We start from the raw sequence: 25,157 nt of genomic DNA, 5'->3' as shown, positions 1-25,157 counted from the left end.
CGAATGCCGGGTCCTGCACTTCAGTCACAACAACCCCATGCAACTTTACAGGCTTGGGGAGGAGCAGCTGGAAAGCTACCCAGCAGAAAAGGACCTTGGGGTGCTGGTCGACAGCCAGCTGAACAGGTGGCCAAGAAAGCCAATGGCATCCTGGCTTCTATCAGGAATGGTGTAGCCAGCAGGAGCAGGGAGGTGATCGTGCCCCTGTACTCGGCACTGGTGAGGCCACACCTCGAGCACTGTGTATCCATCGTATCCTGCAGTCCTCTGGAAAGAAACACAAAACATTTGTTTCATTAGAATTCCCTGCCCGTTAAGATGGATGGATCCTGAAAACGTCAGACCTTCTGCCTCACGCAGAATGGTAGAAAGGACTCTGACACCAGTGAGTATCTGCCCAGGGAAACAGGGATGTGCAGATAATGCTAACAGGCAAGCCAAAAAGTCCTTATACTCTATGGTGAAGTCATTCCAATGGGAAATACTAACATCTTAAAACATTAAAGAAATGGTGAAGAAGAGCAAACTGCAGATTAATCCTTAATTGCTTTAAGGCCAGCAACTTTAACTGTCGTATTTTTTTAAGGTAAATTCAGGTAGTAGAGTTTTTATGGGGAGAGGGAGAGGTGGGTGTCTTTAACACTTGTACATCTATTATGGCTTCTTTTGAAGCAAATTATTTGGACCCCTGCTTCGTGAAAAGATCCTACTCCTAGACGAGTCCATCAGGGTGCTAGGTCAAGTTCCCAGGAGACATCTTCTTGCATACTGCACTAAAACTCTCTGGTACACCACCTCTGTCACACATTGAGGAGCCAGTCTAATGAATAATAATTTTTTTTATTGTTGTTTTGTAATATAAAATGAATAAATCCAGGATTCCAAATTAAGGGGCATTAGAAAAAACTGAGTAAGAGGAATGTGACATAATTGAGTCATATTTTAAAACAAGGAGCCACAAGAACCTTTTCTAAACACCTTTTCCCGCAATAGATCGCTCCCACAGCTCCACCTCACACTGACATCTGTGCAGCCTGCTATTTGACCAGTGCTAGGACAGCTGGAAAGAACAGTACATTCATTATCAGCCACATGCTAGTGCGGGAGTGAAATCTTAGTCCTTACGGGTAAAAGGGTACAGAGTTAAAAAACTCCTCTGTAGCAGGGCATGGATTAAACACCTTCTTTCCTTTCTGGCTCTAATGTCACAGAGCAGGACTCCTGAGGCAAGGGTTTTCAAGGCCAGGCCAAGGTGGAGGGCCTCCTCCTGGCCCAGAGAACATTCTGCACTGCAGGCGGCCCAAGAGAAGCACACGGACAGTCCCCTGTGCCACCGAAGACAGCGGCACTTCCAACTCATTCTTTCCAGGGACACAGATGCCGGCAGTGGCCACAGGGAACAGTGTGTTAGACTGAGGCAGGATCTCCCAAGAAGCGGCATGACAGGACAACCATACCACTGGGATTTTCTAGAAAAACAATTACCTATAACATGCATTCGGTATGGAATGAGAGTCCCAAACAGCTGCTGAGCCTCCTGTCACCAGCTGGATTAACTCTAAACATATGCCCTGCTTATTTTTCAGTCAGAAGTTCAATAATTCTGTCCTTCCACATAGAAAACCAACAGTTAGTAACTAAAAACAAAGCTGTCCATACTGGTCTTATGAGCTGTTCAGGCTCCTCCACACCCTAAGAATGCAGCAAGCCAATTGACTGAAAGAGACATTTGAGTAAGATCTTCCTTTCCTGCCAGGAAGTGAGATCTTCTTCAAATGTCCCCTTCAATTTGCTCCAGGAAGGAATGCATTTACTACTAGCAGATGCAGGTGACACTGTTGGCAGTCCACCTCACACAGTCCCACTGGATACAGGATGTAGCCTGCAACCTCCTCCAAACTCACTGGCCTGGCTTCATATTTGCTGGGCCTTGAAGCGCCTGCCTGAAGACAACCTTCTTCAGCTGATCCAGTTTATTATCTCTTAAGGCATCCCGTATGGTGCTGAAGAAACTGAAGTAGTGCTGGAAGTTGTGCATCATGAGCAGGACACCGGCCAACAGCTCATTCGTCACGAGGAGGTGATGGACATAGGCACGAGTATGCCTCTGACAACAGTAACAGGTGCATCCTTCCAGCAAAGGACCAAAATCTTCTTGGTATCTAAGGAGGAAGCAATGTTGGATAATATCAAAGGTGAGAAGATCCATTCAAGCAATAAAAAGAGTATCCAGTTACTACTTAGCCTTTTGCAGGGACCTGAGACTTGAAGTCCTGAGGGCCTGAATCCAGCTGCTGTAAAATGTGTGGACATCTATGACCATCACTGGCACGAAGGACTTAAAATATCATGCCAGAACTCACTAGAGAGCCAAAGGGCCACACATCTAAGTCAGAAGACAACTTTGACTACATCAGAACTAACAGCACAGGCAGGCCTTATCTATGCCTTCCTCGACAGAAAAGCTTCAGTGCAAGACATGCAAGCCATCAGAAACAAGGATTTACTGGTTCCATTATTCACAGAACATTATTTCCCTCTACTGTGAGTTACACCATTCTCAAAGTGGAGAGAGGATGGAGCAAAGGAACACAGTTGTCTACTCAGACATCCTAGCAGTAGCTGTGGAAAAGAGAAGGAAGGACAGGTGGCAACACTGGCCAAAGTTTTTGTGAAGTATTCAGAAATTGCAGAATTGCTCTGCAGCTGCCCAAACTTAGTCAGAAAGTGGAGGTTCTCCATAGTTTAAATAAAATATGCATCTCGAGATGACCCAAGTTAGATGCGGAAGACCAAAATGATTCCCACACAACCTTTGTCTTTCAGCTGGAACATACCTATGACCACAGTATGTCTGCTAGATAAATGATCAGAAAATCTCTGGCTTTAGGTCAGGCAAAAGATGGTGCTTTCAGCCATACACTGTTGCCTGATAACAAGCTAGAACACTTGTCCAACACTCTCCATTCAATGTCCAGAAATACTTTCTTCAGCTTCATGTTTTATGAAGTCTCCCATCCAGCTACTGACTACATGCAATCAAATACAGAGGACAGAAGCATCATATTTACTGATACAGCTGCAGGTACCCTCCTCACAAACTCATGTACCTTTTGTCCTTCAGACATATCTCAAATGGTGTCATTTCTGGGTCAGCTTTGGAGATTTCATCCTGGTCCTCTTCAGCACCATTCTTCTCCAGGTCTTGGGGCCCATTTTGTTTTAAAACTGTTTTAAATAAAAAGACAATAGCCTTTTTATGAACCAACAGCAAGGGCAGAAGAAGTGTAGCAACATTGAAGCAGGTATGTCTGCTACCCTCTTGCCAGATGAAAATTCCCACCCAAGTTTCCACCTCTTTCCTCTAGTAAGCAACTCTTTTCTTTAATTGTCATAGGTTAGTTAACACAAACACAATTTTAGATGATTAAAACAGTAAGAGACAAGTAAAAACTAACCTACTAAACCTAATTAAGAGTTAGAGCTGAAACAACAGTATAACTTTTTGCAGGACTACTGAGCTGAATTCTTAATAAAATGTCAAAAATATTTCCAGTCTGAACTGCATGCTGAACAGAATGCAGCCACCTGAACAAATTGATTTTATTGAGATTTTGTTAGAGTAGACGGGCAACTCATCTGCATTCAATCATTCTACTTTCCATGCTGTCATCAGGCTCAGAGATTTAGATGCCTTTTTAAAAAAAAAAACAACAAAAACAACTGGAATAAAAAACGGCTGGTAGCACTGATGCAGAAGAGGTAGATTCCACATCTGCCTTCTCAGCAGTCTATCTTAAAAAAACACCCTAAAATTTTGTAGATTTGCATTTTTAGGCTTGTTCTTAAGTAGAATATATATCTGGAAACATCAGTATTACTGCTGGCACAGTCTGTGTCTACTGAGTGTTAGACATACACAGAACAAAGAGATGGTCCTTCCCCAGAATCTTATGATTTAAGAATAAGGTGAGACAAGGTAAAGAACAACAAACAAAGGGAATGGTTAAAAAAAATTGCAGCAAGGACAAAGAAACAAGATGTTCTGTTCTATTCAGCTTGTTATGAATTATCCAGGCATGAAAAGCCGCTAGGAAGAAAAATGTAAGATGTTGTTCTGTATTAAAAACGTTTAATAGGCCAAAACAAGACAGCTGCTTGAAACACATTTGATAGATGCTTTAACAGGTGATACACATGCTCCCATTTCACAGCATAATGAGGTAATGAGTTAGGAACATCTTCACTTTGTTCTGGTATGAACTGATAATGCAAGGACAGAGAGGAAAGCTGCCCAAAGATATGGGATCCCTAACTTTTGTCAGCTAGAAAGGAGAAGGGACTTCAAAAATATATTATTAAAACAAACACATACTCAACTAATTCGAGAGATCAAGCATCACAGATCTCCACTTAAGTAAGTCCAGCTTTCACTGCTAATGGTAATGAAAAAATTGCCAATGGTCCAGAACAAAAAAACTTTCTATTCAGTAAGTGTTTTAGAAATATTTGAGCACATTTTGGCTAATCAGACATTCAGATCCCAGGCTGAGGCCTCAAGTTCAACAGGTTTCACACCAAAATACCCCCACTTCAGGAGCAATACTTGACAGTGGAATTCCATTTTTTCCAGTGGTTACTGCACTTACTTCAGGAACAAAAACTCAAATACAGATTCCTCCAAAGCATGAATTATGCTTGCCGCAATATTAGTTCACACAGTAAAAATTATCATGACCACCAAGAAGCCTACCTGTTGCCTCAGGATCTGAATTGCAGTCATAACTGAAAACCAAGGCACAGCCTCGCTCTGTCACTTGGAAGGGAAAGCAGCTCTCAAAAATGTCCACTCCTCTTTCAATGCACTCAAGCACCTCATCTGGTTTGCCTACACCATGGATGATTCTGTAAGAGAGACATAAGAAGACAAATCTAGAATATTCTGAGTATAAGCAAGCAGGTACCTGAAGGAATAGGCACATATGCAGCATGTGTAGCTTATCCCTGCAGCTGCTAACCAGAAGGCAAGTGGGTACAACAGTCATCACTCGGAATCCTATGTGCTTCCATTTCCCCACATCCAACCCATCCAGTACATGGCAGGCTTTTCTTTATCTGCCATTTGGAAGACAGCAATAAGCTCTCATTTACTGAGGGAAAAACCTCATTCTGTCCATTACGTTTGAAGTAATTTTGTTTCTTTCACACACACATAAATACACCTAAATTCAAAATTCCCCCAACGTCTATGCCTTAGAACAGAAATTTTCCTTTGTCGTGTTTGTGCCCCAGTGAACTACCAGTTTCCAGACACATGGACACCTTTGCTTTGTAACTGTTTAGGAGACAGTCTAAAAAGATTTCATCAAGAGCAGCAGAGACAGCAGTAGCTGGCTGGTCAAAGGTACAAGTCCTTCAGGTGACAGACAAATCATATAGCACTTGGAGAACTGCCTGGAGGAGAATGCACTAATACGAAATGTCATTGGAAAGAGAAGAGTTCCTTGCTTCATTCTTCCCTCCTCTCTACACTCTACCTGCTCATATGATTTACTCAAAAACCTGGGCTGTACCATCTCCTGGGACATGGCATTACAAGCCAGGAAGAGCCCAGCTGCATTGCCAACAATGGCGACAGAGATCCTGCTGTTAGCCAAATTTAGCTGGCAGCTTCCATGAAGGTGGGTGAAGCAGAAGAGAACAGAGCAGTGCCTGCTCTCCTGCAGGTGCATGGCTGGGCTGACAGCAGCTAATGTAGGGCAATGATCTAAACAGATAATTAGGAAAATACACAGGGGCTGATAAATGAAGTCACAAGGTGCCATTTTTAGTCACTAGTCTAAGTACTCCAATTAAATTGATGAGCACAGAATAAGGATGGAAGAAGTTTACAGCATGCATGTCCTCTGTTTCAGGCACTCATGGCAGGGAGAAAATGACAATAGTTAAAACAGTAGCTCTGCATATATGATCAAAACCCTTGCTAAAACTTATCTTTGCACAGGTAAGGACAAGTGTTTGTTCTTGCAAGGGTTCTGATGCTATTGAAAAGGAAAATAAATTTTACTAAGAGACTTCAGCATCTTTAGGTACATGAAAGGACTCTAAAAGATCATTTCACCATCACACAAGAAGCACTCACTTCTTGGGTGAAGCACAGAAAGTGTTTGTCTTCTAGAGAATTTCATATTGGGGTAGAACACAGCTGCAAAACAACTTCCCCAGCTAGAATGGCAAGGGTGATTCAGGAAAGCAGGATTGTCTGAAATTCACTTGAGGTACTTACAAGATCCCCTAGGGCTCACCAGCTTTCTTCCTACAAAGAGGTCAGAAACACCTGTCTTAACCAGACAAGCAAACTATTTGACAGATGAGGCAGATGCACCGGTAGCCACCAAGGTTAGCTGAGCAGATTGGACTCTAGTGCTCCCAGGGGATCGTTTTAAGTAGCTCAACCAGACAGGACGCAACAACACAGCAAGCCTTCTAATTGTCAGGAAAATTCAAACCCCGGGCAACGCTAAGCATGACCATGCTGCAACACCAGACACACGCTTTCACACTTTATTTCCTTTTGAACACCATTAGGTCAGAGCAACGCTCAGCTAGCAGAGGGCAGCACAGCTACAGAAAGACAATGGGGCCTGGGTCACTCTCTTCAGGAAATGATGAAAAAAGCACCCACGCTGCTTCTGTTGCAGCTGCTCTTGTAAGAGCAACCCATGCAAATGCCAGCAAGGTCAACCCAACGCTGAGAAACCCCTCCAGTTCTGAAGCACTAGCAAGTATTAGCACACATTTTCTGGAAGTCTTTAGTTACTGTGAGTCGTTCATCAGAGCCAAGAATGCTGCCGCTCCTGCCCAGTCTCTGGCATGGATCAGATGGGCACAACCAACAACTCAAAATACACAACAGTCCCCACGCTACGCCAGCCCAAGCAGAGGATACACCCGTTCTGGGCCAGGCTGTACCACCTCTGGTAGTTCACAGGCTCAGTGCCTCAGGCACTGGGTCAGAGCTGGCTGCCATAAGATCGCGTAAGCGCTGGCTGGTTCTATCAGCACCCCTCTCTGCTCTCCTCCAGTTCAGACCAGAGAGAACTGGAAACATAACAGTTTTTCTGAGAAGTTGTCCCTGTAAAACAAGTTGATAATAACATTGAAGTTCAGCTCGAACAAGAAGTAAAACATGGTCACAGAGGCCTAACACAAGCACATTTGGCCAGACATACCCTACTTGTAATTCTTCCTAAAAAAAAAAAGACAACTTGAACTAAAATCTTGACTGCTCCCCAAACATGGGGAATACTCAAACCCACAATAAGAGCACAGTTTGGTGCAAACTGCAGCTGAAAATTGAAACAGGGGTTGAAGACCGCAGCCTGACAGTGGCAGAATTTAGGCAGCCTGGCACGCACAAGGAGCTGTGCAACACAGTGATTATTTCCTATACTGTTGCACAGCAGCCTGTAGACACTCCTCGTAATAGGACAGATGGACTTCTTGGGATGTTGCCCACACAACTTACCTTGGTTTATCCTCTGGCAGCTCTGCTGTGACAGAAGCTATCAGTTTCAACTTGGTCTCCTTGGCCATGGCAGATCCCTGGAAGCCATCTAGCAGAAAGCCACCCACAGGTCGCTTGGCAGTCTCCCTGGCTGATCTGAGCCTCTCTTCCAAGACATCTCCACCTTCAATTGCCCCAAACATTATGCTTCCTTGTAGTTCCTGGCCCAGGAGAAAGCTGCAAGTGTTAGAGTATGCTCTGCCAAAGACACGCAAGACATCTCACAGCCCAGACTCCAGACGCCTGCTACTTAAGACACACATTCCCAAGAACTTGCCAGAGCCACCATGTTTCATCCCATGTAAGACTACTCCCCACACAACAATGTGAAGTCCAAGTCCAAGACAGAAATGGGACTAGGAGAGACAAGATTCTGCTCCTTACCTTGACACTAACTCCCTGAGAATTTTGGTGTCATTCTTCCCACCTCCCTATACAAAGCAATAACCACAGATCATCTCTGTACACGGCTTTTCATAGGCGGCCCCTCAGCACTACATGTGTCAGTGCAGAATACAAAGCAGGTGCCGTTATCCTGGCTGTCAGACACCAGATCTCACAGTGAATTGCCTTTCAGGGGATACCACTATCAGCTCCTGCCATCCATTTTCCTCTGAGGTGCAGACTCAGATAGGATGTCCCCTTTCATCAAAAGGGAGGGGAGTTTCAAAGCTGCTGGAAGACAAAGAATTGCACTGGCAAATTCTTGCAAGTCCTCCCTCACTTGGAAGTGAGGGGACTTCAGACCAAAAAAATGGGTTTTCTCAAAACTGAATGAGAAGATCCTACTTTGCCCATGTATAATAGCATGAAGGTAAGTGAAAGAAATGCACTGCAGTCCAAAAGCGGGGAAAAAAAAAAAAATACTTCTCAACTAGTAGAGATGGGTATTCTGGTGCAGGAGGCAAGTCATTAAAAGCAGAGGGTGGCAGAAGTAAAAGAAAACCCGCTGTGCTACTGGTTACACCTCATCCAGGACTGTCACCTGGGCATTCTCTGCTACATATGCATGACACAATTTCCTACTAAATCACATCCTGGGACTAGCCCAGGATGCAGCACAGACCAAAAAGCAGCTGCGGTGCTATTGCCCTGATATTCTGGGCACCTTACCGGTGATTTTTCTAGCAGCTGAAGGCATACATCCAGGAAGGAAAGCGACCTATCCACAGACTTCTTGGCCCTTTTTCTACCAACTTCACCAGAAATGGTGTCTCCATCAGAGATGCATTGGAACCAGTCTGGCTGGATGGCCCGCTGTATGTCCATGAACTTGGAGGCTGATATTTCCATGCGCCCTGAGTTTCCCCACAGGGACACTGTCTGTCAGGGAAAGATAGGGATGAACGTTAGTTGCAAATGTTAACAGACCTTAAGGGTCAAAGCAGAGAAGCAATTGGTCTGGTGAAAACGCAGATACTGGAATGATACCTCATAGATAAGTCCTTCAGGAGCATGGCTCAGACAATCAGCTGCACTTGGCACAATGAGTGAAAAGAGATGAATGACTGAACTGGGATTTCTGGGTTACCCTTTCATGAAACCATCACACTTAACACAGTGACGACTTCACATGTTTGGAAGTCTCCCACATAGAGTAGCTGGTCCATCACCACACAACTTAGTGGCAGAATGGGAAAAAAGATTAAAAACAAGAAAATATTTAATTCACATCAAACTTATGTTGTCATCTCAAGAAAAGCAGCAAAGGCTGCAACAGAAAATGCAGCTCACTTTTTCTGTACACAATGCAAAACCAACAAACTATTTCCTCTTCATAGCAGTGTATTCATACCACCCGTATGAATGTACATGTATATATAGACCACACAGACACACTGGGAAAAATACAAAAGCTTGTGAGGCAATTTAATCTTAGAATCTAATGTTATTTCAGGTCCCAAGTCCAGCCACTTCAGAAAGGACTGAAATACCAAGCGTGAAAGAAACAGACAGCTTTTAAACTGAGCCAACATAACAAATGGCAGGTACTCGTCGGGATTTCGCACACAGTCTTCTCAGTTTCTTCACACACTTCCCATTCTGTGTGCACACATGGGCCCCATCCTCCACTGTTACTCCATGCCACCGTCAGAACATTTTAAAGCAAGACAAAAGCACCTGCACAGAGAGGTTATGCTACCTGAACACCTCTGGGCTAGCAGACGTCACCGTTCAATTCACTAAACATCCATATTCACAAAATGTTACTGCAGCCACTGCAACTATGCAAGCTACCATGTTTCATCCTCTTCTGCAGAATTTGTAATTAATCTGTGAGTGCAGCCTGAACGTTGCTTTTGTTGTATTATTATTACATTTGTGACACCGCTGCTCCAAAATTTTAAAGGGGCATTCAGGTAGGTTAAGTACTGGGCTCGAGCCCTTTAGACATTAGTTCTCTTCATCTGCAACTTCATTAGGGCTTTTCTAAATGAGGAACGTTTTTCAGTTATCAGAAATAGCTTATAGATTGAGGTGTTATGGGGACTTTTTGGGGCACGAGGGTTTAAACACATTCTCCTAGCCTATGCCAGACAGACAGATTAAGCAGTGCAGTTCTCATGCATACTAATTCATAAATTCAATTTGATCGGCTGATGCAAAAAAAAATAAGCAAGACAATTTTTTTTTTTTTATCTGGTCTCCACAAAAGGATTGCGCAAGTACACCACACGTCTGTTGCCTGACCATCCATCTCTCCTGATTATTTTTGGCCTCATCAACCAATTTCACTAAATTTGAGTGACAAACTGACAGAAGTCTTCAAAGTAATAACATTTTTGTAAATTTCCCATAAATTTTCCTGCAACTCCAAAAGAGGGAGATGCCAAATTAGTACCTGCAGAATAACTGGAACACAGCAGCTACCTGCTGTCCTGCAGCAGCATGTTTGCCAGTTAGTACCTGCTGCCTCTTATGTGAGAGCATCAAGGAACAGCTGGTGAGGGCAGGCGGAGGAAAGGCAGAATTGTTTGAGCCAAAGGGCACAGAGCGTAACCAAGTCTAGCTACCTTCATTCTACTCTCCAGAGGAAAAAATGCTGCTTTAGTAAATAAAACAGCCATGTGGCTTAGAGAACTGAGCATTACCCCACAATTATTGAAATCCAGCCTGTGCCAACTTTTCTGGCACAGAATCCAGAGCATTCTGTCCCACTGCTTTCAACAAGCTTTCATAAGTACTTGTCAGCACAGATCCAACTGTAGAAGGTCTTGCAACAAGTTCACCAGTTAAAAAATGAAACCTGCAACACCCAGGCTTAGATCACTGCTATCACCTTATAGCTGCACAATGGTGAGACAAGCTTCGGGTAATTCCTTCCCTGAAGAGAGACAGGCCTCAGTCTGGTTCCCAGCAGCAAAGAATATACACTGACAGCTGGATGGCAGTAGTTATTGTCTGTCATTCACTGACCGTTCACCAAATCTGACCATACCCAAACAGGCTTTGTGACTGACCACATCTGAGCAGGTGCCAGAAGTGGCCCCTCCAGGCCAAAGCTGTGGCTGGCAGCAGGTAGCCTGTGGATTGCACAGGGAACGCGTGTGCCTGGGGGATGGAACAGGCAAACATCTGCAGCACTACACACTCCTGAATTGCTGAGCCACCTTCCTGCAGAAATACTAAGTTCTTCCCCTTTGTTGGGCTGTAGCAGCCTGTAAATACACACTTGGGGGTTCAGGTGTATTGCTTATCAGTGGCATCACCATAAGCTTGTACAGCATATAAGCTAAAACACACGTATTTTCTTTTTTCATAGTAACTGCAACAGCATGGGAGTCCAGAGCTCTCCTTTCTATCTGAACTGCCACTTAACTGTTCAGGAACTGTTCAGGGAACGCACTGCCAAGTAAGAAAATGTCCAGCTTTATTTAGCTGTAGGTATGAGCATGTAAATGACACTCCTCTTTAGGCAAAGATATATTTTTCTATAAAGCATAGAAAAAATCTTGTGGCTGTCTACACACACCCACATAGACGAGGGGAGGGATGACTGGTAGATTTCTTTTGGGAACTTTAAGTGTATTCTTGCAAGTCTTTGCAGTTACCTTGTTAGTGTTGTAGCCAGATGGACGGGGAGTGACCGGGTCATGCAGGGAGCAGTAGAGGACCGTGTCTGGCATACCTGGGAACAGAGCAACAGGCACAAAGTAGACTTTCATGAACCAAAACAAAGATGATGCAAATACATGGTTTGTAAATTTGCAAATGGGAACAGGGTATCCTCCCACACACAAAAACATCCATTCTGACCAAAAAAACAAAACAAAAAAACAAACTTAATTTGATCTCTCAGCACCAAAGGCGGCAGACTTTTTCCCCAGCTTTACTAGCTGCAGGGAGGAGAGCACAGCATCGGGACAAACCACCAGATAAGACCCTTCCGTTCTGCAACATACATAGCTCCTTTGAGATTATTTATGTCTCTTCTTGATTAATACTCCTGCTACTGAAATTCAGCAGGCCCAACAGCTGACTGCCTTGACCACTCAGCTGATACACCAGAGACATCTGACATAATCTAAACCAAGCAACAGCCTCAAGCCTAGAACTTTTACCAACAGACAACGCATAGTGAGAGAACAGATCAGCTACAGGAATGAGGAACTTATCATCCCTGCCAGACCGGAAGTTTCAAATGTCATACAGAAAGCTAGACAGTATGTCTCAATGACATACAATTTTCTCTTCGCAGATACGCAGTGAAATTGGTGAAACTTCCAAAAAGGTTCAGATAAAAGGGATTTTCAATTTTTCTTGAAGGAATAAATTGTCCCAATGCAATCAGTTTACTGAAAGTTGGGTGCAAACTTCCTTTGGAAATCCAAGCCACAACTTTGCTTATGTAATGAAATGCATGTCCAAAATCTTGATGTGCTTTTTAAAAAAAAGAGCTTGGCCCGAGTACATAGGACAAAAACGCTAAAACATACTTTAAAATCATAATAATTTACATTACTGTAATAATATATGTGCAACTGGCACATACAAAACAACCAGAGGAAAAACTCCAGTCACAACATGTGAACTGCTGCTTTAATCATTCTTGTCACCAAGGTGTTAAGATAAAGATTTCATTCAGGAACTGCTTCAAGAATGGAGTACACGGACTGATGAAGATCACAAAGGCTTGGTGCAGCTGAGTACCACGGCAATGTTGACTGTTTTGCATTTGACTACCCATTAAGCAAAACTGAGTTTATTCCTAAAAGTGACGCTTTAACATGGAAAAATGGAAGAATACATAGAGAAAGTACAGTTTGACTGCTAAACTGGCAGGAACAGAGCAGGGGCAAAATGACCTTCTCTACCCACTTCTTTAGTTCCTCAAAGCCCCCACAAATCCAACATGGGTCCTTCCCCAACATCCTCTCAGAACAGGAACAGCTCAGAGGCAGAAGTGTCCACCAGCTGAGACTGATCTGATGTGGAGTGCTTTCCCTGTTTATTCTTCATACTGCATGAAGATTTCCTGTTGGAAATCTTTAGATGAAACAAACTATTTCACAAGAACCAAAAAGCCAGCTTGTGCAGACAAATACTCTCAGGAAATGCATCTGAACAGCTGTATGGGGAAGGCCATTATTTCTAATTCTCCTCCTCAAAAGAAGTCATAAACTGAATCCGGCAAGATTCATTTGCAGCAGTGACTGGAGGCTACAGTAAAACCTCTCTCAGTTCTAGTCTCAACTTTTGGGCTAAGCCCATCCCAGTCAGTGCTGGAGCTGCCAAGGAGAAGGCTGGGTGCAGAAAAAGAGAAATAAAGCTTATTTCTTTACGTATTTCTGTAGCCTGTTTGAAGGATTTCTGGCCATACTAGTGACAACATACTATTTCAAGTCTTCCTTAGTGCCACTATGAGTGAGAAAACGCCCAAAGGTGGAAAGTCTATGCCTACATCTTTCTGCCTGCTGTACTGCCTAAAAACGCACCAGTGGGACGCACCTCTGCCATCTCTCCAGACACACAAAAAAACACACACACCCCCCTTACCTATGAATTTTGCAGCTCCTTCTTTATACTCTTCCAGGACATCATGAATTTCTGCCCTGCATCCAGACACAGAAACACATTAAATAAGCAAACAACCGCCAAGACAGATGGGTGGTTTCACAGCTATGGCTTCTGTTCCCACACGTGTGTGTTGTCTGAACTTTGGTTCAGGCATTGGCGGCTGCCACCCACCTATCAGGCAGCAGAGCTGGGACAGCCAGAACCAAATGCCAGAGCCGCAGAGCTCAAGAACCAGAGCTTACACACCGGGGCCCTCGCAGCTCTGCGGCGAAAGGGCAGAGCGTTTACCTGCACTGCCCGGGACGGGCGGCTTGCTGGGCAGCACGGAGCCACGCCGCGACTCTCCGGGCAGCCTGACTGACGCGCATCACCCAGCAACGGCAGGGGAGAGCTTCTAACCAGCCTTACGGGGTTGACCTTTCCTTTCGGTTGCCGCTCGCCTAGCTGGATCCGAGAGGCGGCTGCTTCTACAGCCGGGTGTTCTGCTGGGAAGGCGGCTGCCCGGTCGCTAAGAGGGGTCTGTCCACGGCGCGCTCATAACCGACGCCGCTCCCTGGGCCCCTCGCCTCCACCCGCTTCCAGTGCCGGGTCGCGGCACCTCCCTCCGACGGGGAAGCAGCACAGGGGGCACCCGGCTCCGACGTCCCGCCTTGCCCCCCGGGAAGCGAGGAGCCCGCCTGCCCCCCGCAGACCCCCCGCCCTCGGCCGCGGTACTCACAGGGCGGGCAGCGGGAGCTGGGCCACGGCGGGGACGCCGCGGACGGCCTGCAGGGTGTCGTGGGTGAGGTGGGGCGCCGAGCCGGTGCGCGTGTAGAGCAGGCAGCCGGGCAGCGCCAGGGCGGCGGCCCCGCTGCGGCCCAGCCCCGCCAGCGTCCCCAGCCGCGCGCCGCCCGCCCCGCACAGCCTCACCTTCATCTCCCCGCTCCCCCCTGCCCTCACGCCGCGTCATCAGCGCGCGCCGCCGGGGAGGTGCCTCCTTGCCGCCGCCCGCCGAGGAGCGGGAGCGAGGGGGGCGTCGCCATGGCGAAGCCGCTCCCGGCGCGGTGGGCCGCGGGCCAGGTCGAGAGGGCGCCTGGCGTGGCCGCGGCCTTCCCGCGGCACCGGCCCCAGCTGTACCGCTGGCGGCGCCGCGTCGCCGGGGCCGGGCCGAAGGTAACGGGGCCCGGGGGACCGCGGGGGCGGCGCAGAGAGCGCTAGGGGGCGCCCTGCACTGCGCTGTCCAATCAAGGCGCGCCCCCTCGGCGGGGAGGGGGGGCCGCCACGCCCCAACGGCCGCCGGGTGGGGCGGGCTGCGGGCCCTGCGTGAGGCGGCCCCGGGGGACCAACCCTGCTTTTAGGAGCCTGGTCGGGGGCAGGGGTAAGGCCGGGGGCTGCCCTAGGTCTGCGGGAGGGCTGCAGCAATGGCCGCGTGGTTTGCCAGCGGCTGGGAGGTCTCTATTCTGCCCCAGTGAGGCCTCATCTGGAGTACTGTGTCCAGTTCTGGGCTCCCCAGTTCAAGAAAGATAAAGAGCTACTGGAGAGAGTCCAGCGGAGGGCTACGAGGATGGTGAGGGGACTGGAGCATCTCTCCTATGAGGAGAGGCTGAGGGAGCTGGGCTTGTTCAGCCTGAAGAAGAGAAGGCTGCAAGGGGACCTTATAAATGCTTATAAATATCTGCAGGGTGGGTGTCAGGAGGGTGAGGCCAGGCTCTTTTCAGTGGTGCCCAGTGACAGGACAAGGGGCAATGGGCACAAACTGAAGCACAGGAAGTTCCAGCTGAACATGAGGAAGAACTTCTTCCCTCTGAGGGTGACGGAGCACTGGAACAGGCTGCCCAGGGAGGTTGTGGATTCTCCTCTGGAGATGAAATTCAAGACCCTCCTGGATGCGGTCCTGTGCAGTCTGCTGTAGGTGACCCTGCTTCGGCAGCGGGGTTGGACTAGATGACCCACAGAGGTCCCTTCCAACCCCTACCATTCTGTGATTCTGTGAGGTCTGCGCTGCACTGGGGTGAGTGGCACCAAGCTTGGCGGTGTTAAACTGCGGTTCGAAAAAAGAGACGAGTGGCTGAAGCACTGTTTCGTTTAGCTTATTTCTAGCCGAAGTTTGACTCCTGATAGCTTGGGGCACTGGATCAAGGTGAAGTAATGGCACAATAACTCGCTCAGGAGTAAGGCACCCCGCTGTCCTGCGTGGGTCACAGACGAAACGTGCCGCTGAGCAGTGCCGGGGGCCGTGTGTACATGTCGGCAACAGGAGAGGCTTACACAGTGCTGCAGGATGCATGTTTGTGTCAGCGATAGATGAGATTTACCCCAAAGCACCTTCTCCTGCATCTACAACCACTTAAGGTCAAGGCAACTGAATTCTGTGGTGAAGTTCCTTTGGTGTGACTTACTTGGGTAGCCCCGTGCTGTCACCCTGCTTCTTCGGGCACGTGGGGCATGTGGCTGCCTCCTTGTGCAGCCTCCTAGACCTCTCTGCAAAGGGAAGAAGTTCCGCAGGAATGCGGGCTGTCTGGCGTAGCGGTGTTACATGTGAAACTGCAGTGACACATCAGGACCATTACGTCTCAGAGAGATGAATATGGGACAGAAGATCACTCAGAGTTATTCACACAGTGGCCGGCCTGGTTAGCACAAGATGCTGATACCAGCTTTCATAGTTGGTGGCTGCTGGGGACTTAACCCGGGAAGTCTCCATTCAGCCCCCAGGGACTATGTGTTTGCATTCTCCCAACGTGTTCTCCAATCACTGTGATTGGCACTAATTGCCAAATGAATGCATATTACTTAATAATTTCTAAGTCCAATTTCTTCAGTCAATCAATAGCAGTTGGAGAAATGTGTTTCAAAAGAAATCTGTTTCTTATAACAGCCGTGCTGTCTTGTGTTACATTCCCACTGATGTTTGCCCTCTCTGGAGGAGAAACTTGGATACAGGAAGTTTAAATTTTATGTCCAGCAATCCTTAGAAATGTTTTCCTTTCTTTAATTTAAAGAGAGTGGAGCAAGCCTCTGAGTATGCTATCTCCAAAGCTTTTTCACTTCAACATTCAAGGTACCCACAGGGGTCTTGTGGTCCTGTGATGAGTTTGGAAACCATGGAACAGCTGCAAGATCGTGATGAGGCCTGTGAGGAAGGTGAGCTGAAATGCTGCTTGCCACAGACTGCCTAATATTAACTCTTCTTGATCCAGTATTGTGGTTCTGGTCTGAACAGGCTCTCGCAAAGCTTGAGACCAAAAGAAGCAGTTCACAGTAAGATGCCTTTTAGCTAATGGAGAAAGGCATAAGAAGAATCAGTTGCTGGAGTTCAAGGTAGGTCCTGATTAGCATACCTAGGGGAAGGATAAACTCTCCGTCTCCTGAAGATTTCAGGTCAAGACGACGACGAACACTGTCCTTGAAGACACACTGTATGGTCAAATACAAGTGGGCTATAGGAAACCAGATGAAATTACCTGACATATTCTGGTAGTAGGTCAGATGTGAAAATGGATTTGCTTTGTGCAACTTTCACATCTATGAATAATTGTGTGGGTTTGCTTTGATTCCCATGCAAAATTTTCATCACTAATTAGCTAAGTAGTCCCTTTGTAATGCCTGCAGCCCCAAGTGCTTACTGAAACTTGACATAAAACTGTGGTACATTTAAAAAACAAAAACAAGAGGGAAATTACCTCCCATCAGTGCTAGAAGTACACCTGCAGTGTAAAAAGCTGATAGAAGACATTGTAAAAACTGAGTTAACCTTTCTTTTAAGAGTCAAAAGTGAGCCTTACAGAGTGGAATGAAGACATGTCTCCGGAGCATCCACTTCAATACAGGAAGGCAGCTTTTTCGCTCGTAATCATGAAGGGTTCAACTAATAGCACAGAATACACCTATCTGCTTACAGTGCACTGTCTGAATGCATTATATAGCATAGTGGCTCAAAAGGAGCTGTCTTTGCAATATGTGGAAAAGTTGCTTTCATCATGTTCCTTTATTATTTTTGTTTGCCCTTCTCTGGTAGTGTTTTCCTTTTTATAGCTACCAGTCCCTCAGGATTATTCCTAGCTCAGCTGAAAGCCTTTTATCTGGAATCCATTATTAGAATACTTAATGGTATTAACTACACATAGTCCACTTTGCAAAGAAAGGTATTGATAAAATAAGCACAAAGACTCTTTTACTCCAGTTACAAGGAGCTTGCATTTCCCAGTTTAAAAAGTAACCCTTCCCCAAGTGATAAGTTGTTTTTCTCTCTTCTTTCTGTCGTCAGATATGTTTCCTTGTTCCTGAGCTGGCCTGAGAGATTATAAAAGAGAACAAAAGTGATTAGAAGGACAGTAAACATTAGATTTATGTTTCATTCAAGCTCCCCCTCCCTTTAAGGAAATATTAAAAGGGCTTTATTGTCTTAAAAATACCAGGACTCGATGGGAGCATGTTCATTTGTGTTAGAACTAGAGATTTGGAGCAGCTGCTTCCTCCTGGCTAGCGGCTGTGTGCCTTTACAGGGGATGACCTGCACTGCAGTGGCTGCTGAGATCCTGCTCTTTGCCCATCCTCACCGCATGGATGGCTCAGCTTCTTGTGGAGCTGCTCCTCATGCCTTGTAGTCTACAGCCCTGCGCTCTGCTTCAGGACAGCTTGGCCACCCGTGCAGCGAGGCCAGGTGGTTTGATGAGGCAGCAGCCACGTTAGCAGTCCTTGCTTTTGAGTAGGAACTCTGAAAAAGGAATTTTTGCCTTCTTCCACAGAAGGGCGGAGATGCAAATAAAGTCCACAAAAGGAGTCTATACCCAGTTGTTCATTAGGCATTTGAGCTCACTGACGAGTACCAAATACATCATGGGTGCACTCCTGTAGTTGCAGTCTTAATTCTGAGTATAGGTTGTCCCTGGTGAAGCTTGCCACCTGATGGATTTGTAATCCAGACTCACCACTTGTTCCTGGAGCTGTGGTACTTGCAAAGGTTAACCTGTACACATGAAGCAAACACTTGTCCAAACAGTGGTTCTTTTTGTATTTAACATGTGATGACCTTGGCTGTACATGTGGAAAATATCTAAGTGTCTGCAAGTGCAGTGGTAAAATATATGAAAGCTATCTGAGTTATGAATTACCTCATCTGAATTCCATCTCCTTGATAAATGCTGTTACGATCACGTGAGTGATCTAAACGTCCACAGAATCTTGTAGGATAAATGGAGTGGAGAAGAATTCGTTTGTGATGTATGTGGCAGGGAAGAAGTCTTCCACCTTCTCTTCCTGTTCTTTTATAGATCAAGAAGATGAGAACAGAGCTATTAGCCTTATTCCATTTTCTGTTGCAGCTCAGCTTTCAGTCATTTTAGACAGCCTTCCCAGCATGTGATATGACTATCCCAGAGACAGAGTCTTGCTAGTTTACACTTACCCATATATTTTTTAAGCAAGTGAAGTCATCAGTCTCTTTCCCCATGATAGCCCAAGAGCTGCTCAGTAACTGGATGAAGTCCAAACTGCAACTGGAGCTGATGAGAGATGGAGAAGAGGAAGTTGACTCTGTCCTCCTGGAAAAGCCTTCTGCAGCCCCTCTGAAGTGTGAGCGGTTTGATGGTGAGAGCACAACAAAGCAGTTCCTGGCTTCCTTTCTGAGGGTGTGCTGGGGAAGCGAGTCAGGCCTTGTGGCTTGTCAGACTGAGAAGTAAAACTTGCTTTGAGGCCAGGATAGTGGGCTCAGTAGAAACAAGTGTAGAGGTGATGATTTTACTCCCCCAGCTTTTACAGCAGCTTCCTGTAGGGCTGCACAAATGCACCTCATAAACATTTGATGTCTCCCATTGTAAAAGAGAAATTTTATTTCTTTTGTGTATGGGTATTTGTGAGGCCTGTCAAATGCATACAGCCGTTTGAGATGCTCAGAGGCAAAGTAGTGAAAAATGGACAAGATGTTGTTACTGCTCTAGCATGTTCAATGGGAGACTGATTAAGACTCTTTGGGGATAAATGGAGTGCAGCCAGTGTGTCTGCTTTCATCAGAAATACATTCACAGTCTGGGAAAGTGATCCCTTTAATTACATTAGGCTTTGTGATCTGAGACAGAGGGGTTTATTCATTTCAGACTAGCCTGAGATAATCTAAATTCCTAATTTCAGACTTGTGCAGCTATCTGGAAAATGAACTGGAAAGTTCTTCTGTCCAAGAATACCTACAGCATCTTTTGCAGAGCGAAGCTGTGAACTGTGGGATAGTGGAAAACCTTAGACTTCAAGACATGAAGGAAAAACAAAAACTGGCAGATCCACGAATAATCATGGAGCTCAGACACAAGCAGGTGAGGAGGCAAGGCACCACAGTTAAAAGGAATAAGATGGAGGACTATAGGATTAGAGTAAATGCTCAGTGATACTCCCCCAGTATTCTTCCCCAGCCTGCAATAATCTCTGACTTGAAGGCAAATACCTGAGGATACTCTTCCACAGTTTAGCTGAAACATTACTGCATTTCTGCGTACACGTTAGCCATTCACGGTAGCTTGCACAGTCAACTTATACTACATGTGTTCAGGTTCTTCTCCTTTCTGAAGACTGACAGAAAAAGCCACCATGGCAGTCAGTTCTGAGTTTGCTTCCATCAAATAATACTGGTTTAACCCCACTCTTGAATCCAGTTTTTTTCTGGTCTAAGAGCAGAACCAGTCCAGTCAGTGCCAGGTATGGATAGGGTTGCTTGCTTGATGTGAAAGGTGGATTGTGACCCACCCTGTCAGTGTGCACGGAACCTCAAATTCTTCAGCCTTTGGCACCTGCTTTGACTTTTGCCGATTTCCTCCTTCCCAGGTGAAAGAAAACCGAATGAGGCGTCAGAAGGCATTAGAACTTCAGAGACAAGAAAAGTCCATGAAGAAATCAGTTCTATCTGAGGCCAGGCTCCGAGCACAGGAGGAGGACAGAAGGAAGGCATTGAAGGCCAAGAAGGAGGAGGAGGAGATCCAGAGGGAAATGGTAAAGCTGCGAAAGGAAATGGCTGAGAAGAGGCATACTATCGCAGAAGCATGGAGAACGTAAGAGGGAGAGGGGGGCATGGAAAGATCCGTATGAAGAGCACTTCTCTTGTCGCCTCCTTTTGCTAAATGTAAGAGGATTGGTGGTCCCAAAGGAAACGTGCTATTCCTGTCTTTAATCTCTCCCAAAACCTTCTATTCCTTTGTTACCAACTTCATTGGCAGAGTTTATCATTAGTGGGAGGATGGGCTGAACATGCTGTTAGCCTCCCGTCAGCCATTACCACTATGTATGCTGAGTCACAAAGTAGGAGTGTGTCTGCAGTGTGTCTGTTCCCTCCATCAACTCTGGCCACATCCAGCCTTGTTAGCATCTAATGCAGCATGAAAGCCAGTACACACACACATACACGAAGAATGAATCGCTAGCCTGCTTAGTACAGTCTATGTTGAAAGTCTAGCGCTTGTGATACTTCTGCTGTGAGAGAATAAAGAGCATTCTTGGCTAAGAATTCTGCAGAGACGTATTTTTTGCTTCTGCTGAGCTTGGATTGTCACAGAGATGTGACTTGTAGGGATGCCATTTATTTACTTAGGCAGCCCTGAGATCCTAAATCTTCTCATGCAAGTGCTTTACTGAACTCTTACTATTTTCTTCTGCCTGCTGTATTTTGGGAATGCTCCAGACTGTTTAATCTCTGGGACCCCAAACCATGACAGAGGCAGTTTTCTAAGAAGGCTGAGTTAAATAATCAGCAACTTTCTAAACTGAAGAGGTTGGCAAAAAAGAGAGTGAAATCTGTGCTGCAGTACTTTCCTCATTGCATTAGATCTGTGTGTTTATTCACTTTTCAGGGAGCGGAATAGACAAGAAGAAAGTCAGAAGCTGTCAATTCAGGAGATACCTATTACTGTGTCACCACCCCCGGTCCTGAAGAAAGAAGAGCAAGGAGAGGAGAAACAGAGAAAGGCTCAGGAGCTGCTGCGCAGGATTCACACCAATAAGCAGAGAGTGAGCATCACCCTTCTTTACGTGAGACTCTGAGCTTCCTGCCCTCAGCTACCATTTGCAAAACTGAAGTAAAAAGTCCTGGTTATCAGAAGTTTCTACTTCTGTCAAGCCCTCCTCCTTACTCCAGGAAAGTAGAAGAGCAGGGCAAAAAGTGTCTTGTAAGACTAGGAGCAGAAATCCTGAGCCTCCACCCCCAGCATGTCTGTGCCTCAAGTGTACTCAGTGGGAAGTTTCACTTAGAATTGTAGAAAAGATCTGGCTCTCAGGACAGTTGTGAACAAAAAAGGCTTCTGCAATTGAGAAACAGGCAGATGTACAGAGGAGGCAGCGGAGCAAGATTTATTTTCCCTTGAGGAAGGAAGTAAAAGGGGGGAAATGGCACAAAAGGATCTGAGAAGCCCTTACTGTGTATATGGGAAGATATTTTAAAGATTGCCTTGCAGACCCTGGTGCAGGAGCAGGGAGAGGAAAGAGAAGTGCTGAGGACTGGGATGAATTTTGAGCTGGGTCTGCAAGAGCTGAAGTATGCCAGCACATCCACAGTATCAGGTTCCTCAAGCATCCGCTCCCACTGGGTGCAGTAGAATATTCTGTGATATTGCAACAGCTGTTTTGAGGCAAACATGCAGACTTTAGTATTTGTTAGTAGGAACCTATTTCTTTTACCCTCATTATTCTGATACCACGGCCAGATGGGTTAAACATTTGGTTAAACATAAGATGGGTTAAACATTTGGTTGTATCAGATACTTGCAATCAAAGAGGGATCTCCTTGTACTGAATAATTTTATATGGGTAGTCTCAGTGAAGGGAATAAATTTCCCTGAGTTCAGGTATGAATGCCATCTATTACGTCATGTTTTTAATTAAAAGAGCAGTCATCATCATTAATGTCTACTTATCTACATCTAGATTTTTGTCTGTAGGAGAATCCCATGGCTTTTATGGTGATGCTCCCCATGGCTCATTTCATCTGCATGTCTGCTGGATTTGAGCTTGGCGACTGCTTAGCAGTACACAGCCTCGCTCCAGCACAGTCTAAGCTGTGAAGATAAGCCTGAATGAAACCACAGAACAATTTAGTGCTGGCATAATGTGAGAAGCCACAGCTTAGCTGAGCTAAGCAATAGTGACACTTTGATTATTTTCCTGAAGCAGAAAGAAATAGCTAATGCATTGACATTTTGTCCTTTTCATAAGTCTCCGTTTGGAGATTTCAGTGACTGAGAGGAATGCAATTAAAACAAGGCATTATGACAAAAGGAGAACAGCTGAGTCCTATGAGTTGACCCACTTGGAGGATCAAAATGAACAGTGTCTGCAGTGACAGGGCTAGAATTACGAGGTAGATTAGATAGCAAATTGCTGTTCTGTACAACGTATATCACTCCCAGAGGCAGTGAGTCTAATTACATAATAGGAGAAAGATTTGGCTTCCTACTGAAACAAGGGTGAGCCTAGGTCATGTCATAAATTCACACTAGGAAGTGTCTTGATTTTTGTCAAAGTTTAAAAAAAAAACAACCCAAGGTGGTCCATGGAGATATTTGTGAACTGTTCTCCACAGAAGTGTTCTTACCTGTAGAGTCTTAAACATTTTCTAGATTTTGAAATGTCTTTCCTGTTTCTGGAAATTCTATGTTCCTCACCCATTTTATTCCTTTACATGTGGTGAGCTAAATGTGTTTCACTCAAAAGCACAGAGCTCTATGATCTTATCTTTCTAGTCCCTTTCTGCTTTTTGTAGAAGACCTGCACATGCTCTGTGTTGTTTTTTTTTTTACCCTCAAGGTAATTGTGGAAAGTGAGGATTCTAAAAAGAATCTTAAAAAGGAAATTCAGATAAGGGGAGGAGTGGAGAGGATCAACATTTGTGTGATAGGCTACATCTCGCTTATTGGTTTTCTGATATTCTCCCAAACAGTGCTTGCAACGACATTTCTCTGCTTGGCTAAAAGTCATTCTGGAGCATAGAATTAAAATGGGAAAAGCCAGAGTTCTTGCTGACTGGAAATGCCAACTGAAGGCCCTGCAAGCTTGGAGAAACTATACTTGGGCCCAGAAAGTAGAGCATGAGACACAGCAATTGCAAGTTCATCTACAAGATCAAAACAGGTAGTGACCCTTCACTGTGGAATTCCTCCTACCGCAGCAGTACTCGGGCAGTGGAGTGATCAGGGACTGTGAAAGGAGCTTGCCAGTTAGTCAGCAGGAGGAAAAAAGTAGCTTTTTGAGAAAATCACTACACTGCCTGTGGCACAGATGAAAAAGAGGACAGAGATAAACAAGAGCATTAGCACTTTCCAACAAGCCTGTGTCTCACTGCCTCTGCAGGTATCTTTCCTGGGAATCTCACCGTGGCTTGCTCTGGACCCCAGAGAATATGAGGTGCCATATTTATTCCTGATTAACATAGTTGTTGCTTATTTCAGTAGCAGTATAGCACAGATCATTTTGGCCAGTGCCTTTCATTAAGGAGGCTGTTGGATGAATTCCCAGTGCCTAGGGGCACTGCCGCTTCCCCCTGTGCAGCTGGCAAGGGAACAAGATACCTCTTTTGCACTTATCCTACAGCCCCAGGATGACACGGGAAACTGCAAAATGTGAACTAAGGGAAACTTACTTCAAAGTAATGGGCATCCTTTCTGCCCTTCCACTTCTCCCTGGAGAAACACTGTACCGCTTTGGAGGCCCTTCAGAGTTACGCGACAAAAAGACTCGAGAAGTGATGGGGCTTCGTGCCATGGCCTGGGCGGCTGCACTTGACGCAATTGTTTCAGGCAGGGCTGGGCAGAAGCCTCACTCCTGTTATAACACAAGGGCTTTCTCATTCAGGAAAAAACAACTGTCTGCAGAGCATAACCAGCGACGGCTTTTGCGCTGCTGCTTTCTGGCGTGGCAGCACTGGAGCCGAGCAGAGACAGAAAAGCGAGAGCTGCAGAACAAGAGGGAGGAGACAAAGAGAAAGATGGCAGAGCTGCTGGAGGCAGTGTCACTGGGGAAGGGTGGTCTGGACAGGCCACTGGAGGTAAACAAGCGTGGGACAGCAGAAGTAAACCATCATCAAGATTTGCAGCAGGACAAGGTAAATCCTTCCCATGGACTTTTGTCCATTGATGTGTCAGTACTCTTATGAAGTACTTCTTTTGTGCAATCTGAAATAAAAAGTACGTTGTCACAGAGGAAGGCTTCTTTCCCAGGGTGACCCCCAAATACGGGCCTGCAACTGTTCAAGAGGGAAGTCTTTAAATATCAGAGGCAAATGTGAAGGACAATAGATGAGTTTTAAAAATAATCTCTAATGCTGCCAGAGAACAGTCCTTCACGTACTGTGAGTTGCAATGAGCGTCCCAGCCCCAGATCACTTTTGCTGAGAGATTAGTTACATCTTTGATGCTTGCTTAGACTTGAATAATGCTTGACTGCATGACAATAGATTTTGTTGTGCCAGTGCAGCTCTCTGGTTTTTAAACATGGGGGAAAAAAGTTGTCACTGGCTGTTTCAGGATAGTGTGCATCACAAGGAGGTAGCAGAGGAGGATGAGAAATTGCTTCTTTAAATTATCATTTGTCAGGTCAGAACCTGCCCTTCCTTTCTGTCTAT

The 25,157-nt window shown here is 45.7% G+C and overlaps 2 protein-coding genes across 2 annotated transcripts in view; one reads left to right on the top strand and one right to left on the bottom strand.

The window, feature by feature from the left end:
* Positions 1-821: 821 nt before the first annotated feature.
* QTRT2 (queuine tRNA-ribosyltransferase accessory subunit 2) lies at positions 822-14,687 on the bottom strand. The gene is made up of 8 exons (XM_075436825.1): positions 14,304-14,687; positions 13,565-13,620; positions 11,620-11,696; positions 8,681-8,890; positions 7,529-7,728; positions 4,754-4,905; positions 3,111-3,228; positions 822-2,162 (listed from the first exon to the last, which is right to left on the bottom strand). The coding sequence occupies exons 1-8, from the start codon at positions 14,498-14,500 to the stop codon at positions 1,901-1,903; spliced, it is 1,272 nt and encodes a 423-aa protein (XP_075292940.1). The 5' UTR covers positions 14,501-14,687; the 3' UTR covers positions 822-1,900.
* Positions 14,562-25,157, top strand: part of CCDC191 (coiled-coil domain containing 191) — a 22,187-nt gene continuing 11,591 nt past the window's right edge. Inside the window, 10 exon segments of the mRNA XM_075436836.1 lie at positions 14,562-14,737; positions 15,665-15,679; positions 15,681-15,704; positions 16,567-16,708; positions 19,022-19,153; positions 19,694-19,872; positions 20,378-20,601; positions 21,397-21,553; positions 23,478-23,668; positions 24,389-24,638. Coding sequence (XP_075292951.1) covers positions 14,606-14,737; positions 15,665-15,679; positions 15,681-15,704; positions 16,567-16,708; positions 19,022-19,153; positions 19,694-19,872; positions 20,378-20,601; positions 21,397-21,553; positions 23,478-23,668; positions 24,389-24,638 — 1,446 coding nt within the window. The 5' untranslated portion in view covers positions 14,562-14,605.

This window comes from Opisthocomus hoazin, chromosome 1 (assembly GCF_030867145.1).
Source record: "Opisthocomus hoazin isolate bOpiHoa1 chromosome 1, bOpiHoa1.hap1, whole genome shotgun sequence".
NCBI lineage: Eukaryota > Metazoa > Chordata > Aves > Opisthocomiformes > Opisthocomidae > Opisthocomus > Opisthocomus hoazin.
The sequence above is the reverse complement of the archived record's forward strand: the minus strand, read 5'-3'. Positions and strand labels throughout refer to the sequence as shown.

Bases quoted from the DNA above. Each gene is read 5' to 3' on its own strand.
- QTRT2 (XM_075436825.1), bottom strand. From the start codon at position 14,500: ATGAAGGTGAGGCTGTGCGGGGCGGGCGGCGCGCGGCTGGGGACGCTG. The intron at 8,891-11,619 runs GTAACTGCAAAG...TTTCCCTGACAG, and splicing joins CTGGCTACAACACTAACAAG to ACAGTGTCCCTGTGGGGAAA. The intron at 7,729-8,680 runs GTAAGGTGCCCA...CTCCTGGGCCAG, and splicing joins AGCTGCTAGAAAAATCACCG to GAACTACAAGGAAGCATAAT.